General features: G+C 33.6%; 1 protein-coding gene across 1 annotated transcript in view; it reads right to left on the bottom strand.

Annotated features, from left to right (window-relative positions):
• Nucleotides 1-208: 208 nt before the first annotated feature.
• The window catches only part of LOC149548244 (RING-finger, DEAD-like helicase, PHD and SNF2 domain-containing protein), a 280,879-nt gene continuing 261,215 nt past the window's right edge, over nt 209-19,872 (bottom strand). Inside the window, exon 19 of the mRNA XM_089792294.1 lies at nt 209-883. Within this exon, the coding sequence (XP_089648420.1) occupies nt 599-883 (285 nt within the window). The 3' untranslated portion in view covers nt 209-598. The remainder of the gene's footprint in view (nt 884-19,872) is intronic.

The following is a 19,872-nucleotide window of genomic DNA, read 5'->3' as shown; positions in this document are numbered from 1 at the left end:
TTAGGGTCACATCATCAAATATGATGCCAAGGTGTCCAAACAACCCCCAAAAATAAAAGTAATAATCATATAAAAATGAGACCCATACTTGTGCAGCTGATGTGACATCACATGATTGGTTGCTTTTACAATTAATGTTATATTTCATTCAATTATAGTTAGTTATCATAACAATTACAACTTTAAAGTCACAATTATTGGTACAATGTTGTTAGAAAAAATTGACACTAAATCATGGAGTGGGTATAAAATCAACTCCTATTACAACCATTAGAATATGTTCAGGTATTGGATCCTTTTCCCTATTCTTTGGGACAAAAACCGAGAGTATATACCATGCAATAAAGCAGTATTTATTGCTAGTATCATACCAATACCTAGTTAATGGCCCAATGCAGATTAATGAATCATTGTATAAATAAAGGATCGAGAAACCCACGAAACCAAAATGGAAATATGATTTCACAATTGTTAATGAAAAATTGTACAGATTATATATAAATACATTAACTGGTAGAGATTCTGGACATAATAATTTACAATTCAACTGTCTTAAGACAGAAAGGCTAAACTTCTCTAATAGTTTTATCTCTGCAGTTCACTGGCCATTACTTGCTGCCTGTCTGTGTCTATTCTCAGCTGCCATTGCAGCAGCAACAGTTGGGGGGAAATCTCTGAGGTCTCTTGTAGGGTGCACTTCTGTAGAATTCTCTGTACCTTCAGCATGAGTTTTCTCAAGTCCACTACATGAAAAAAGTGATTCTATGTCTTTGATGGTAAGTGAAAATTGATCCTTTTTACGGATGTTACCAAAAGTTCCTGAAAGATCAACTGGCTTGCTACTGTTCAGCTTGTAGATACTCTCTTCAACCGTTTCTTTGACCTGTTCATGGAAGCCAAAAGCATCTTATAATGTCATCTGGGCAAAGGAATTAAACAAAGATTATATTTCTAATGTGGTAGATCACCAATTTGAGGTACATCTTTCAAATGCCTTTGAAGGTATTTCAACCAGTGCAATGAAATGCTACTAAAAATGTGAATGTTTCATATTAAAGGATTCACTCAAAGGCCGTATGTAAAGAATAATAAGGTAACAATGAGTATTTGGAAAGTAACATTTTCAAGAATGATAATTTGGATTTCAATTCTTTTCTACTTCACCAGACCTGTATCAGACAGCAATTACATATCAAATTACATTTTCTGATTTCTCTGCAGTTCAACAGGAATTAAAAAAGTCCCTTCAAAAAATAAGTTAGGGCTTACGAGTCAATAATGCTAACGGTGTATCCAGAGGATGAATACATTAATGAAGCTGGAAAGCGAATGTTTAACTACTTATTCTGGTTTCAACCCAGATAAAAGGTACAGTTGCTGACATGGAGAGAAAGCTCAGGAATAGCCAGCGTTCCACGGAGTCTGTAGGATGATGGAATGCAGGGCCACCAGAATGAGTTTCAGGAACTTCATTTTTCATCCCAAAACTTGGGAATGACTATGAAGTAAATACAAAATTTTATATGTGAAAGTTTTATTAAAAACTAGTAAATGAAATTACAATTGACAATATATTTTAAACTGAGTAAACGTAGATGCAATTATACTAATATCGCCAGACAATATTTTGCACCAGATACAAATCCTAATATGTCTTCATCACTATATTGGGTGAAACACTGAAAATTGTACCACTAACAAAGATCCCACTGCTAGACTTTGTTCGATCATCTGAGAGAGTACTGTCCAACATTATTCATCAAATGAATAAAAGAAGATCTGCCGATTCTGGCCAAATTTTGGTGGGTTATTTTTAAATCAGTCAAGAGCTCCAGTAAGATCCTTAGTGAAGTATTCACTAGAGAAAAGAACTCGAAAAAGAGGTCCACAATAATCTGTGGTGCCAATGGATGTCTGGAATCCAATAAACATCACTAAGATTATTATATTTATTTCCTACATCATTTGGCTGTGGCCATAGTAGCTTTACATGGAATCAAGATTGATTCGGCAAAGTAAAAATATGTCAGTTGAAGTTAAGAATGCAATATTTGTTTTCTACTTATAGTACTAGAGCATAGTTTTGGTTATACAAATAACCAGAAAGGTGAGGAGCACATTACCTATCATGACATAAGGCCATGGCAAGGAGGTTGGGTGAGCAGGATGAACACTGTCACTAAACCAAATTGAGCCTTCAAGGCCACAAGGTTCTTGATGGCACATCCAACATTTGTGTTTTCAAGTTTTTGATGTTAAAGACCTAATTTCTGTAGTCTGCAAGGAACAGACTCTTTTGATGATTGCAAAAGAGCATGAGCTAGTGCATCAAGGGGTTGGAACTTGGTGACCACCCCTTCCAGATTTAAGGTTAAGGCTTTTGGTTTTTTTCTCTTTTGAAGAAGAATAAGGGAATTTTACCATCCCTAGGATACTTGAGAGATGTCTGCAGGTCACCTGGTCATCCCAAGGAAGGGTTCCTTTCTAAGGTTATTGGTTTGGGTTCAGTTCCAAGTTCCAAGTTCAAGAACCGGTTGGCAAGTTCGTCAAAATTTTGGAAAGGGGTTTGGGTTTGTTTGTACAAAAACATGTAAAAATTATTTCAAATTTTAAAAAAATAAAAAATGAAGCATGAGTTAACATTAGAATGTAGCATAGTAGCATAAACACATTTAAACAACAAAAACACCATAAACTTGCAATCATAGTGATCATACCATCATATAGTTCAACATCAAAGATTCAAAACATTAAAAATAAATTATAGCATCAAATTCAAGTATCATTTTTTCACATTCATTGTTCAACTAATGGAATAAAAATCTATTAATATTGTTAGTTCTTCAATCTTCATATTCATCTTCTTCTCTGGCATTAGTTAACTCAGCAATAGAGATAATGCCAATGGGATCAGCAGCAACAACAATGGTATTGGCATCAAATTCTTCAAAAATTGACAATGACAATGACAATGACAATGCGAGGTCACCAAAAGCATTTCAAAACAATCTTTTAGGATTGTGGATGCCAAAAACTTATTAATTTTGCAAAAAAGGCACTTTATTGCCGTTTGCGGTGCCCAAAAAGCATGTGGTTCAAATTGGGTTTTAACTTGGTTCAATTTTTTTGGCCTGATATGCCCTGGTTTGAACTTGATTTGAACCAGATCGAACCAGCAGGCAAAAATTGGAACCCTGCCCAAACCGGACTGTGAATCGGACCCAAACTTTGAACCAGTTCGAACTTCTGCAGGTTTCGGGGGGTCCAGGGACAAAGCATGGTAACTTAGGTTCCTTTTTGGGTATGACATGGGGGGGGGGGGTTTGGGAATATTTCATCCACATCCTGCTGCCCCTAGATATCCCTTCTCCCAGAAACAGGGATTTAAACTAGCTACACATCCTAAAGGAATAGTTGTGAACAATGTTTTCAACCTCGTCATGTACTCTCAAGAAATTTTGCTGGCCGAGTTAAGTCAAACACAAAGTTGCCACTTGTCATTTCTAAATTTCCCCAAGTCTCTGGTGTAGATTTGTTGTATTCATGCAACTTACAGCATGCAGTTTACAGTTTGACACTGCATAAAACGAGGAAAAACTGCAAATTTTTTGGTATTTTCAAGCCAGCAACTCTTCCCAAGCTGTTCCTCACACAACATTTGCAAGTTAATTTTAATGAATTCAAACAAAGCTGAAGTGCATTTGGTAAAGAGTTTTTTGCAACTTCAAGGTTCAAGTTAGAATTGTTCTCTTGGTTTTATTCCCTAGTCAATGTGATTCATTTTCAGCACATTCAATTTAGCTTTTTTAGCATGTCTGAAAGAGTTGTATGTATTCAATGTTCTAAATTTTAATGCTAATTTAAGTTACTGTTTCTGAATGAAAATGTTGTTTTTTATAGTTAGGGTTAGGGTAAAAAAATGAAAACAACTATTTTACAATTTAATGGTTGGTTTTGAAATACATTAACATTCAAAATGCATTTTATATTTTGGATTCAAATAACTAATTTTTATTTTTATTATTACATTTTTTATTTAAACATACTACATTAGAAAAATGATTTTGTAGATGGTGGATGAGCATACTCATACAATAGGGAAGCGGAATTTGAAACATGCTCAACGCCAGTCATAAGGTCACTACTTGTAAAAATTGCACATTGGGGTTGGACCCAAGGATTATTGTTCACAGCTCCTCCAGGAAAACAGTTTTTGGATCCATCAATCACCTCAAGTATCACCTTGCATTTATCCCTTGTGGTGTGTGCACACACCAAGGCTGTAACTAAGGTGGTACAAGAGATATAGGCAGCTGTTGTGTTTTTAAATTATAGAAGAAATTAGTGGATAATGATGAATGCAGCCTAATCAGCATCTATTAATTCTGACATACTGCAGAGAACTGAGATGGATATGATAGATTGTGGACTCTAGTCATGTTCTACACATTTGCTGCACAGCCATCTTGTCTAGCTCGAGTAGAGCCCAAACATAGGGTTTTCATACCTTGAAACATGAACTAGGATATGCAAGAGGAAGTAAAGAAGGTTTTTGCTGAATTCTAGCATTACAGCCAGCTTCCATTGAATGTGGAAAAGAGCTTATATCAGAAGTCTTTAATCGCAACGTTGACAAGTTCAAGGAGAGGGTACAAGGTGCTCTCTTCATTTGACTTAAATTAGTGTGGTTGCTTCAAAATGTTGACAGATGCAAATTTAAAATTTGGAAGAACAAAAAATACAGTGGCATAAGTTTGGATGTATTACACTTGCATAATGGTGAGCAAACGGAAAGAACTACGCCCTTATCAACTTTCTAGCAGCATTGAATGGTCAAATGGTGTGTTTTAAGTCTATTGATGCCTCTAGTAAAGTAAAGAAGACAAAATATTTAAGTCTAATGTTGGAAACAGTTGTTCTAGAGGCAGGAAATTTAAAGAGCCACACCCTTATTACCTGTTTAGCAGCACTAAATGGTGAGATGGCGTGTCTAAAGTCCATTGATGCCTCTAATAAAGTAATGAATGCAAAACATTACTTCTGATGTTGAAAGACACTGTTTTAGATGGGGCATTGAGGTGCAAGTTGTAACCGTAATGCAACAATATATTTACATATAAGAAAATTGTTTAGCAAGAGGCATCCATCACTTTTTGGATCCCTAGCACCATCCATTGTCTTGACAATCTTTTGCTGGAGACTACTTGTAGAAAAAGGAACGTTATAAAATATAATTACAATAACCCTTGAGTTCTCAACATGATGACAGATCAAAGCAAAACAAAAGAGCTTAGAAAAGGAAATAATAAGGTTGACAACATGCTTTCTGATACATAATATTTGTGGTTTGCTCACATCTTTCAAATTGATTTTTGCGAGTTTAGTATGCCAGAGTCATTGTATTCAAAAAAGATTAATAGGTAGAGGGTCACAAGGACAATATTTAATGACGTTTTAAGGGAATTATAGAGATCACTAGGGTGACTTCAAATTTTAATTTTAATTTCGCATTGAATCAATTAATTTTATGTGTTTTTTTTCAATTGTAACTTTAATTTGCTTGTAGCCATGTTCCATGGTGTTTTACAATGGGGAGCAACAATGGAGGAAACCGTTTTTTTGGCCGGGGGGGCAGGAAAGAGCGATGGGTGATGGCAATATGCCTGAAAACTCAAATTTTTGCATGTTTAACTATACTGACATCAAAAATTAGGTTTTGGCATTCATATAATAATAAATGATTAAGTAATAATATATCACAATTGATATTATGCAAAATAAGATTTAATTTAATAATAATGAAAATAAAATTTAGAATGACTTAGGGTGCCCAAATTCAAACTAATTTAAAGTCTAATTTCACGATAAGACTGGAATCATCAAGGCTTTTATAACTGGGTTTAAAGACGAACTGAATGGTTTCCTCGAGTTTTCTCTAATTCTCAAACCCCAAATTTTTTTTTGTTAATGTAGCCTTTCAATTAAGTATACCATGTGAACTGACTGGAATTAGATGAAATGATTTTATTCATTATTCAAAGGGAGAAGTGAAACCAAACAAACATACCAAAATAAAAACTTAAAAAGATGAAACCCATAAAACTAAACAATCCTATCAAACAACATTAAGAAAAAAAAAAAAACTTAGCATTGCATGAAGGATGTGGGAGGGCTTGTGAACCTCCACTGTACCAACCGGTTTTCCCGGGTCTAATTCTAACATCTATCATAAGCATAGAATACAGTTTTAACTTCGACTTCATAAGAAGGCAGTTACATCATTCATGTTCATGTGAAGAAGATTTACCATAAAAGTCAGTTAAACAAAAAATTTCTTAACTAAATACTTGAAATACCTTTTAATGAAATTACTTCAGAATTTGAAATCACATACCTCAAAAAAAAAAAAATGAGACTGAAAAATCATCTAAGTATGCTTCTGCAACCACCCGGGTTAGTCCACAAATATACTATAACAATTTCTCAAATCGACTGCTATCTCAAAAATCATTCGATGAATACCACTAAATACCAATATAACTTAAATTAGGCATCACATATCATCTTACCAATTAGGGCATCAATTACCATCGGTTTATTTAGGGCTTTCTATTACTGCTTCACCACTTAGGGCTTCCACGACCACAGATTCAATTTAGGGCTTCCGTGACAACGAGTTTTATCTAGGGTTTTCGCGACGACGGATTCAATTTAGGTTCCAGCTATCACTCAATCAATTAGGGCTTCAGATTTCTTTTCCTTCCGATTGCTTATCTGTGACAATTTCTCAAGATTAGATAATTAATTATATTCAGTATTCATTTATATGAAGTAAAATGATGATAACAATGAAATACTTCAATTTAATCTTACCTTCTCATAAACAAAAATGATAATACTTGTTTTCGATAAACAATTGAATACATGGCTTATCTCTGTTTGACACATATCCGACATCTTGAGAGAGGTGAAACATTGTCAGGGGCTTTACCACCCAACCTCGGACCTCAATATATCCCCACACGATCTTTAACGAGAAAGGCCCTCCCTACTCGGAATTGGCAGGGAACATCTTACCATCCATTGGACTTCAAGTTATAAACACAAGAAAACACAAAAAATTTATCCTGGGAAAACCCTCTACATGAGGGTGAAAAACCTAGCCACAGCAAGCACAATCTTTTATTGAATGATGATAATAGTACGGAATCAAAACTTGAATACTTATACTGCGTGCCCTGAACAAACACCACACTATTTTCTCCTTACAATAATATTGTCTTAGATATCCTTAATACACATAGAAGATTGAATGTGTTCACTCAAAACTGAATGCATAGAATGGTGACAATGAACTAAAATAGAAAAATCCCCATACACTACACCAATGATCACCTACAGAAAACACACAATAACCTATAACAAATACACAAGATAATGAACAAGAGAACCTCCTGCAGTGATACACCACAGTTATAATTCACACCGACATGAACATGAACATCTATCGCCTTAACACTAGTAATCAGTTCTCAAAGGAAACATCACCAAAGATTGTAAACCACTGAGATACTAAGAACCAAGCTAGCAGAAACCTCTATAGTTGCAATTATAGTGACACCAAAGAGAATGAATAATTCAAACAGTCACGCAATGTCTTTAAGGTGCAACAAGATGACTCCCTGAAGTCCATCACTTATGCAAGGATGAAACTCTTGATTTCCAAATAGACACACGGCACAGAGTGACTCTTCAATTTCCAACAGTTACACTGGCATGTGACATTTCATTTGCTGACGGTGCTGACTATTCACAGTCTTCAATGTTGTGACTCTTACTTGCCAAATATCACGCAATATAAAAACTCTTGAATGCCTAGCAACCACGTACGCACATGGCTCTATGAAACTGGTGATGACCAAGAATAAGCCTCTTCATGTCATACTGAGATTCTCTCAAATATACAAAGTCTTTTTAAATGACCAGACTGAAAAGAATGAAGTCTTTCAGCCAGCTAACAAATGAAGCATCAATGCTGATGTAGGTTACAGTTTCCAATAGAAGTACCAATGCAGGTAAGAGAACAACCATTGTAGATGAAGAAGATAGCTCCCATGGATACCAATCATAAACAGGGGGTGAACCCCATAACACGACAAAGCTCCCATTTATATATTTCAAGCCGACTTTACGGCTTCCTCACCGTTACAAGATGCCATTCGAATACCTCAAGGAGAAGTTGAAAAGATTAAACTCAAATTGCAAATGTTTAAATTGATGAATTATGCTAAATGCTAACATTAAAGAATATTAAATTAGAAATAATAGAGTTGGAAGGTGAAAAATAACTCAAATATTATTATAATTCGAAGATTATTAAAATCTTATAATCATTAAATTATTAAAATATAAAGATGCCAAAATATTTTTATATTCAAAAGCACATATATAAACTATTATTAAAAAAATAATGCGACGAAAGATAATTTAAAATCCTTAAGAATATGTTTATATTTAAAATTAATTAATTATATTAAATTAATTATTAACAACTCATGCAGTTCCAAAGATGTGTCCTGTTTCAAATCGCTAGGTCCACTACTTGTCTGTCCAATGATGGTGATGCCCTGCCTAATTCTTTTCTGACAATGCTTCCACCCCTTCCACATGCTCCCTGCAAGAGTTTTCTCCGTAATTTAAATTATAAATTATATAATCATAAATAATCATAACAGTTAACCTTTCATCCTAATTTCATGAATTGGCGATTAACGATCAACTAACATGTCATCTTCACTTGAAATCATAACAACCAACTAACTTACCATTTCGCCAGATTATATCAAATTAAACTGTCAACAGACTCCATGCAAACCTCAATGGCTATATTTCAAACTAGGTCAAAAATTGGAATGTAACATACCATTCCCCTTGAGCTTCATCGTCCTTGATGAACTAGAAATTGCAAGTATCATTATAAAGGAGTATTTTAAAATTGAAATGTAACGTACCATTCCCCTTGTGATTCATCGTCCTCGATGACCTCTGCATTTTAGACACAAAGAATATTCCACATACAAGATATATATATATATATATATAACATTATGATATCATTTCTTTTCTCAATTGGGTCAGAATGAAAATCATAATCGAAACTCAAGATCCATGTTTAATTTAAAGTTCCTAGGAAGATACTTGCATGGTAATACAAAATTTATCACGTACACCTGAGTTCTCTTTACCTCATTTGTGATTTTTCTTAGCATCTTTTGAGTTGGTTCTATTTCATGTTCCTTTCATACTCATGCAGGCACTCACCATATCCTTAGTTCAATTTTATTTTGATATCTTTAAAAATTTCAGGGTTCAATGACTGAAAGTAGGATAAGCATTCAAAATTGTAATTCTTCAACCTGCAATTTCTAGATCATAATTTAAATTATTCATACGTACCATCTGATATATGGCCCTTATTAACGGATAGATCTTCCTTGCAAACTTACAGATTACTTGTAATAGGTTAGTGAATCCATGTTTTTCCGTTGCAACCTTGGCCTTCAAGCCCAATATTTCAGTAGAATAATCATTTCATGATAGGATATCTCCAAAACAATATATATCAGCTCAATAAGTAAGTTAACATCGCATGCATATTATACATGTATAATAATGTGTCAATGGGTAAAAACATGAAAATCAAGATCATAAGCATTTGAAATAGTTCATAAGATTCTCACCATTGCAAATACTTGGAAATTCATCTTTTCCATTTCTATGATTCAGGCTTCCATGCCCATCTCGTCAAAGTTTACAACTATAAACTAGCATTGATAGTTCCAACTCCTTACTGGAGCACATAATGATCTTTCCGTTTAACCAACATCAGAAAGAATCACGGTTCACAATTTTGTTTTCATTCAATTCAGGTTCAAATTGGTAACAATTTTTTTTCTTTCATTAATTTGGGTCAACAAACCCGCTCATGATGGATTTATGTAACATTTTATCAAGATTATAAACTGTGTTTGGATTGCGCAAGTCTAGGCATCGGGACCCTTTTTAATCTTCTCATTCTCGACAAAGAATGAGTCTCCCACCAAGGATAAAGCATATATAACATTCTGGTCCTGCCACTGAGTAATTAGGTGGGTCCAAGTCCCAACAGTTATTCAACAAAATAACTGAAGCATCAGGACAATCAACAAGATCAATTGTTTTTGGAAAATTTGCCTAATTCCACCCTGGCCAGGGATTTCAAAATTTGGGTCGACAAACCCGATCTCCACCACTCAGCTTGCCAATCTTTTTTTATATTTTTTAATTAGGTTTCGATTCATAGTTTATACTTTTGTCCATTTCATATCATTCCTTTCTAGTGTGGGTTTCCAATTTTGATTGCAATATCTGGATATGCAAAAAAAAAAATCTTTTTCAACATTTACGTTCTCAGTTTCTTAGAAACAGTGCTGGACCCAAGGTTTCAGGGTTGAACCCAGCGCTCTGATACCATATGTAACAACCGATTTTCCTGGGTCTAATTTTAACATCTATCATAAGCATAGAATACAGTTTTAACTTCGACTTCAGAAGAAGGTAGTTACATCATTCATATTCATGTGAAGAAGATTTACCATTAAAGTCAGTTAAACAAAAAATTTCTTAACTAAATACTTGAAATACCTTTTAATGAAATTACTTCAGAATTTGAAATCACATACCTCGAAAAAAAAAAACTGAGACTGAAAAATCATCTAAGTATGCTTCTGCAACCACCCGGGTTAGTCCACAAATATACTATAACAATTTCTCAAATCAACTGCTATCTCAAAAATCACTTGATGAATACCACTAAATACCAATATAACTTAAATTAGGCATCACATATCATCTTACCAACTAGGGCATCAATTACCATCGGTTTATTTAGGGCTTTCTATTATTGCTTCACCACTTAGGGCTTCCGCGACCACGAATTCAATTTAGGGCTTCCGCGACAACGGGTTTTATCTAGGGTTTCCACGACGACGGATTCAATTTAGGGCTTCTGCAACCACAGATTCAATTTAGGTTCCAGCTATCACTCAATCAATTAGGGCTTCAGATTTCTTTTCCTTCCGATTGCTTATCTGTGACAATTTCTCAAGATTAGATAATTACTTATATTTAGTATTCATTTATATGAAGTAAAATGATGATAACAATGAAATACTTCAATTTAATCTTACCTTCTCATAAACAAAAATGATAATACCTATTTCCGATAAACAATTGAATACATGGCTTATCTCTGTTTGACGCATATTCGACATCTTGAGAGAGGTGAAACATTGTCAAGGGCTTTACCACCCAACCTCGGACCTCAATATATCCCCACACGATCTTTAACGAGAAAGGCCCTCCCTACCTGGAATTGGCAGGGAACATCTTACCATCCATTGGATTTCAAGTTATAAACACAAGAAAACACAAAAAATTTATCCTGGGAAAACCCTCTACATGAGGGTGAAAAACCCAGCCACAGCAAGCACAATCTTTTATTGAATGATGATAATAGTCCGGAATCAAAACTTGAATACTTATACTGCGTGCCCTGAACAAACACCACACTATTTTCTTCTTACAATAATATCGTCTTAGATATCCTTAATACACCCAGAAGATTGAATGTGTTCACTCAAAACTGAATGCATAGAATGGTGACAATGAACTAAAACAGAATAATCCCCATACACTACACCAATGATCACCTACAGAAAACACACAATAACCTATAACAGATACACAAGATAATGAACAAGAGAACCTCCTGCAGTGATACACCACAGTTATAATTCACGCCGACACGAACATGAACATCTATCGCCTCAACACTAGTAATCAGTTCTCAAAGGAAACATCACCAAAGATTGTAAACCACTGAGATACTAAGAACCAAGCTAGAAGAAACCTCTATAGTTGCAATTATAGTGACACCAAAGAGAATGAATAATTCAAACAGTCACGCAATGTCTTTAAGGTGCAACAAGATGACTCCCTGAAGTCCATCGCTTATGCAAGGATGAAACTCTTGATTTCCAAACAGACACACGGCACAGAGTGACTCTTCAATTTCCAACAGTTACACTGGCATGTGACATTTCATTTGCTGACGGTGTTGACTATTCACAGTCTTCAATGTCATGACTCTTACTTGCCAAATATCACGCAAGATAAAAACTCGTGAATGCCTAGCAACCACGTACGAACATGGCTCTATGAAACCGGCGATGACCAAGAATAAGCCTCTTCATGTCATTCTGAGATTCTCTCAAATATACAAAGTCTTTTTAAATGACCAGACTGAAAAGAATTAAGTCTTTCAGCCAGCTAACAAATGAAGCATCAACGCTGATGTAGGTTACAGTTTCCAATAGAAGTACCAATGCAGGTAAGAGAACAACCATTGTAGATGAAGAAGATAGCTCCCATGGATACCAATCATAAACAGGGGGTGAACCCCATAACACGACAAAGCTCCCATTTATATATTTCAAGCCGACTTTACGGCTTCCTCGCCGTTACAAGATGCCATTCGAATACCTCAAGGAGAAGTTGAAAATATTAAACTCAAATTGCAAATGTTTAAATTGATGAATTATGCTAAATGCTAACATTAAAGAATATTAAATTAGAAATAATAGAGTTGGAAGGTGAAAAATAACTCAAATATTATTATAATTCGAAGATTATTAAAATCTTATTATCATTAAATTATTAAAATATAAAGATGCCAAAATATTTTTATATTCAAAAGCACATATATAAACTATTATTAAAAAAATATTACGATGAAAGATAATTTAAAATCCTTAAGAATACGTTTATATTTAAAATTAATTAATTATATTAAATTAATTATTAACAACTCATGCAGTTCCAAAGATGTGTCCTGTTTCAAATCGCTAGGTCCACTACCTGTCTATCCAATGATGGTGATGCCCTGCCTAATTCTTTTCTAACAATGCTTTCACCCCTTCCACATGCTCCCTGCAAGAGTTTTCTCCGTAATTTAAATTATAAATTATATAATCATAAATAATCATAACAGTTAACCTTTCATCCTAATTTCATGAATTGGCGATTAACGATCAACTAACATGTCATCTTCACTTGAAATCATAACAACAAACTAACTTACCATTTCGCCAGATTATATCAAATTAAACTGTCAACAGACTTCATGCAAACCTCAACGGCTATATTTCAAACTAGGTCAAAAATTGGGATGTAACATCCACTCCCCTTTTAAAACAATTTATAAAAATATAAAGTTACCATTTTAAAACAAATCAGATTTTATGCATCTGGCATGCCTGGATGTCTTTGGCAGTCCCAAGAGCAACCCAACATCCTACTAATGTTCCACAAGTTATTGACTTCCTAGGCATAATTTATATGTTTCCCCCAAAATGGATGTTTATGGGACACTCCTTACCATCCCACTATTCCAAGAACATTGTTAGGCATGGGGATAAAGGTTTTTGATGGGAGATGCATAATTGTGTAACCTTGGTTCATAGGTTAGAAGGCCTTTGAAGTAGGTTTAGCACTTGGTGGATGAAGAGAAAAATCCAATAGGATACATATAAAGATTACGTATAGAGCCAGGCTCATATAAGACTACAAGGAAGATAAAAACAAATATGAACCCATTTATTAGATCATTTATTAACTTAATAGGGGAAACATGGAAAACCTCTCAAGCATTAAGAAAATGAAATCTACATTACCAAGGCTAAGAGACTGGATCATTCAAGAATTGTAAACTTACAAGAGGCTAGAAGGACCCTTTTTTTCACCTTTAGTTATCTAGGGGACATCCACTCAAATGCTAGGTAACAAAAAATTGAAGTCTTCACTTATCTCTTACAATTTGCTTATTTACAAATTTTTGAATAATTCGTTTACAAGTGCCTAGTGGGGTGACAACCTGATTGAAATACAAGGCATGGCTTTCAATGAAAAATTTCAAGTTCCACAAAAAGGAACCGAGTTGGAGTTAGTGCAATATCTAGGTTTAAATGAGATTCAAATACCCTTGACATTAACAATTTACTCAACAACCCTAACCCAAATCAATGTCCAATCATAGTCTTAGAATCATCAACATTTCCTAACTACCATTGCTTTATTTTGTGCATGCAATTATCCAATATGCAAAAGAAGAAAATATGGGGTATTTATTATTGGATATAATTACTTATATATCCAATTAATGTTAGTTTTCTCAGATACCTGCAAATGTACTAAGCATCACCATTGTATTTGGGTATGTGTTTTCCAAATGGCAGCATCCTTGTATTTGTATGAGGAATAAACCAAGAGAAGAGACATGTTCCTTCATGGGACATGTCTATTCATCAATATGATTAATATAATAGAATATATATATATATATATATATATATATATATATATATATATATATATATATATATATATATATATATATATATCATTGTAATCATATTTATTTCTCTTTGATCTCACAAGTTTATCCTACTAAAGCTATCAAAACATCAACACTCCCTCTTAGCTAGGGAAGATAAACACATGTATTACCTTAAAGTAATATCAGGTTAGCAAGATTAAGGATATCTTTGATAAGAAGATATCTATCATTTTGATATCACATTTGATATCAAGAGTATTGGTCTCTCAAAATATCAACACATGATATTCACCAAATACTCAAAAATTGTTTGATATCTCATTTGATATCATGAGTATTGGCCTCCCAGAATATCAATGATATTCACCAACTACTCAAAAAGGTTTTGATATCAAGAGTATTGACCTCCCAGAATATCAATCATATTCACTAAGTACTCTTTGAGTAATGGCATTCCAGAATGTTGAAATGCAAGACATTCACCATATACTCAATTTGTTTGATCTCATAATACAAGTTATTGTAAGATCGTCACCTTATAGTAACTTCTACAAATACAAGTGACATCATATGGAAGTCGACGCTTCCTCAAGATGTACATAAGGGGTAGGCCCATTAAAAACACAGTCACAAAGTATATTCATGAATCATAATCCTCTTGACTTCTACAATTTATTGATCACTAGAGAATCCATCTCAACATGGTTTACTCCCTCTGAATCAATATGATGAAGAACATTGAAGGTTGATGGAATCATATCCTCTATTTGCTCCATCAGATAGATACGTTAGACTACCCTGAACATCAATCTTCTAAGCTCCTTTACTTGGAAGGAGTGTCACACTCCCTTTGAATTCAATATCAATCCTCCATTTTCTTGCAAGAACATTCTCGGAGGTAAAGACCAAGGCACATAGTTGTCATGTATAATAAATAAGAGAGAAACCATAATGAACAGAAAATTGTAATGCTCAAAGAAAATAAATACTTATCAACATCCTCGATTATCCTCGCCATCACTTTGATGTGGTAATTAAACATATGATGTAATGTCCCCATCTTTTTAGCCTCTTAGTGGAGTTCTTAGCCTTTACATTTTCCGAAGGCTAAGTGGAGAAATAAGGAGAAATTGATTAAATTAATTTCTTATAAGGTCATTAAATAAATTAAAATTAAAAGGTGACTTTATATCTAATTAACTTAATTAGAAGTGACTAAAGTTAATTAAATAAATTAAAAGAATCTTTTAGGAGGAATTAAATATTATTTTATTTCTTCCAGAAGGAGGTCCATCTATTGGAGGAAAAGAATAAATAGGGAGGGCAGCCTCATTGTTGAGCATCGAGTGTGTTGCCATCTATTCTTCCAGATAACTTGTGAAGCCAAGGGTTTTTGAAATTGCTACATTGATTGTAGGGAATGAACACTCCCATTGATTTGCATAACTAAGGTGGTGGAATATCTTCCTAAGGGTTGTGACTGTTGGAGAAGAAAAATCACTCTTTTCATTATGCCAAATTTATGGCCTAGGGTCAAATTTGTCGAGTATGGAATAAGTTGGATATTGCTACAGTAACTTTGCTACAGTGTCATAGCTACAGTAATTTGCTATAAAAAAAATCATATTTTTGGAGCAATTCCAGGTTTTTATCTACTACATTTTGCATTGTTTGAGAGTAGATATTTAGGGCATTGGTAGGGTTTGTAAAATCTGTTGTAATTTGATTTATATTAGAATTTGTTTCCCTAATGTCTTATTGATGTAGAGGCATATTTTCCTATTTGTAATCAGTGTTATACAAAAACAATTGCATCTTCATTGTTAGATGTTTGGTGTGTTCTTTGCAAGCATATTTATTAAAGTTTGGCATTTAGAAAGCAATCAGAATTTAGATATGCAATATATCTCTTGCTTGCAAAGTGTTTGACGAAATGTCAAACAAGTGAATTAGAGAAGACTTTGTATTTGACGAAGTTATAACTTGTTGGGGTTATTACATATAATGCCAAATTTCGTTCACCCTTCTTATATGATTGTAACATCTACTTTTTCCCGGGTCTTTACTAACAACTAACATATCAAAGAAATACAGTTATTACTTCACTTTTATAGGAAGAGGGTTATATCAGTTACGTTCATGGGAATGAAATTAATGGTTACAATCAGTTAAACGAAATTTCATAACTAACAATTGAAAACACCATCAATGAATTTACTATGGAAATTAAAATCTCCATACCATGGAATTTGAAACCGAAATCAATCTAGGGATTCTACTGCAAACACCCAGGTTAGTCCACAGATACCACTTAGGATCAAATGACGATTACCATCCAATACCCCTATATCAAAACCAAATGACGATTACCATCAAATACCACTATATCAATTAGGGCATCACATACCACTGTATCAATTAGGGCATCTATTACCATTGGATCATTTAGGGCATCACATACCATTGTATCAATTATGGCATCTATTACCATTGGATGATTTAGGGCATCACATACCACTGTATCAATTAGGGCGTCAGATACCATTGTCTCATTTAGGGCATTAGATACCACTGTATCATTTAGGACATCAGATACCACTGTATCATTTGGGGTGTCAAATACCTCTGTTTCATTCCTTTTCTTCCTATTGCTAACTGTGGTAATAACATAAGATTAGAAAATATGCTCATAATCATTATTCTTATAAATGAATGACTGAAATAACAATCCTATAGATATATTCTATTTTTAGTTGGAAGGTCAACCGATCTAAATGGTTACCAATTACATTGACGAGAAAGGTTGTTTTCATCAAAGGAAATAACCAAATTCAACAATATAAACTAATCCATCATATCTTCTACTTGCATAAATATCATAGAAGTAAAAATAGCTGTTACCAATAAACATTCAAATACTCAACTTATCTTTATTTGATGCACATCTTGACATCTTGTGGAGAGGGGAAACATTGTCAAGGGCTTAACCTCCCAACCATGAACCTTAAACTTATATCATCACTTTCTCTAATTAGAAAGGCCCTCCCTACTCGGAATAGACATGGAACACCTTGTCAGCCACGAAACATTTTGGTATTTAATCACACCACTCGACTTGACAACAGAGAATAAATTGGACATTCATGAGCTATTAAATAATTTTCTTTTTTATAATAATTTATAATTGTTATATCTGATTCTGTTTCCATGTTATTGCAGATTTCTTTATCACCTCTTTACCTCTTCCTTGGCCATACAATCAGGTGAGTCCCTAGTGTTTATATCTTAGAGTAAACCAACTCATTCTGTTGATCCTTAGTTAGTGTGTGGAAATTACATGTTCTAGTATATAATAAACTTTTATAACTTGAGGAAAATAATCTTAAGACTTGCAGCAATACAATTCGATTCTGTCATACAGCAATAAAAATTAAAGATATATAGACTTGTCATGAATAATTGATCTCGACTAAGCAAGGAAATAGCTGGCCTACTGAGAAACTATTCTGTGACACCAAACAAAGATGAAGTTCAGTATTTTATAGAAATGTACCTTACTGCTGTAAGTACAAATGCAGTAGTAATTTGATAAAGAATGTGTATATATATATATATATATATATATATATATATATATATATATATATATCAATTGATTAAGGAAAGTCGACCACATAACCTGATTTGTTGGAAGAAGGAAGAGCCTTGGCTGGGCGCTAATAATCCAGTTCCTTCCACTGGAGTAATTCTGAATGCACAGCTTTGAGTGATTAACAATCATGACTTTCAGTCGAGGTAGAAAAGAGAAGGTAAGGACATGACAAATACTGCAGAGATAAATCGGAAATAGAATGGAGAGAGAAAATCAATTCTTATTTTCCGTTTCTCACAGCTCGCAAATATATATAGAGGTATTCGATATCTCAAGGCATTCAAGAAGTTGTAACTCTTAAAGAATGTCTTGCCTTCTTGGATGCCGATATAATATGCCAAGTGTGCAATTCGATTTCTAGTAAATAATTGAAACAAATAAGGAAAAGAATTTGAAGGTTATAAATCAAGAGAATATTATAAACATATTTATTTACTTGCACATAAATATATCTTATTAAGATGTCACATTGTAAATGTTTATCCAAGGTCATACCTTTTAAATATGTATATCTAAATACATGTTTCATCTTGGAAGATTTATTTTATCTTCTTGTACATGCATTTAAATGTAAATATTAAATAGATAAAATCTTGTATAAAAATAATATTATGATCACCTTTAATTTATATTTATGTGTACGTACATAAATATGTAATATAATGATCTGGTGGAAAAGTCAACCAAAATCCATTTGAGGTACGCATTAATTAAGTTAAAATGATTAATATTTTAAATGTTTATTTAATAGCTCATGCATGTCTAATGTGTATCTTGTTATGCAGTCGCTAGGTCCTCAACCATGGTTATTCACGATTCATACCCATTTGCCCAGTGATGGTGATGCTCTTGTGCCCAATTCTTTTCTGACAATGCTTCCATCGCTTTGACGTGCTCTCTACAAGGAAATTCTCCGTAGTTAAATCATATTATCATAAAAAGTTATTAATCATAAATAATCATAACGGCTAACCATCATTTCGATTCCATGAATTCATGATAAATAATCAACTAGCATGTTATCTTCATATGAAATCATAACGACTAACCATCTTACCATTGGCAGGATTATAACAAATTTAATTGTCAATTGACGTCATGTGAACCTCAATGGCTATATGCACATTTTAAATTGGGATGTAACATACCATTCTCCTTGTGTTTCATCGGCCTCGATGAACTTGAAATTGTAATGAACATTATAAAGGAGCATTTAAAATTGGGCAAAAATTTGGAATGTAACATACCATTCCCTTGTGTTTAATCATCGTCGATGATCTCTGCAAAATTTTAGACACTAATATAATATTCCAAATACAAGATGTATATATAGCATCATGATACCATTTCTTTTCAAAATTGAATCAAAATCTAAGTCATGATCAAAATTCAAGGTCTTTTACTCCTTTACCTTAATGCTTCTAGAAAAATGCCTCCATGATATCATAAAATAAAAAATGAAACACACACTCACCTGAGTGTACTTTACCGTACTTGTGGTCATATTAGCATCACTTGAGCTGATCATGTTTTAGAATATTCTCTTTCATATTCCTGTCTTACTCGTGTAGACACTCACTATATCATTAGTTCAATTCTCATATTGATATTTTCATATAAGAGGATTTTTAGGGTTCAATAACTGAGAGTAAGAAAAGTATTCAAAATTGTAATTCTTCAACTAACAAGTTCTAGATCATAACTTGATCACATAATTTAAGTCACTTATACATACCATTTGACATATGGTACTCATTGATGAGTAGATCATCCTTGTAAACTTACA

This window comes from Cupressus sempervirens, chromosome 7 (assembly GCF_028749045.1).
Source record: "Cupressus sempervirens isolate cs-2001-9-10 chromosome 7, ASM2874904v1, whole genome shotgun sequence".
Taxonomy (NCBI): Eukaryota; Viridiplantae; Streptophyta; class Pinopsida; order Cupressales; family Cupressaceae; genus Cupressus; species Cupressus sempervirens.
The sequence above is the reverse complement of the archived record's forward strand: the minus strand, read 5'-3'. Positions and strand labels throughout refer to the sequence as shown.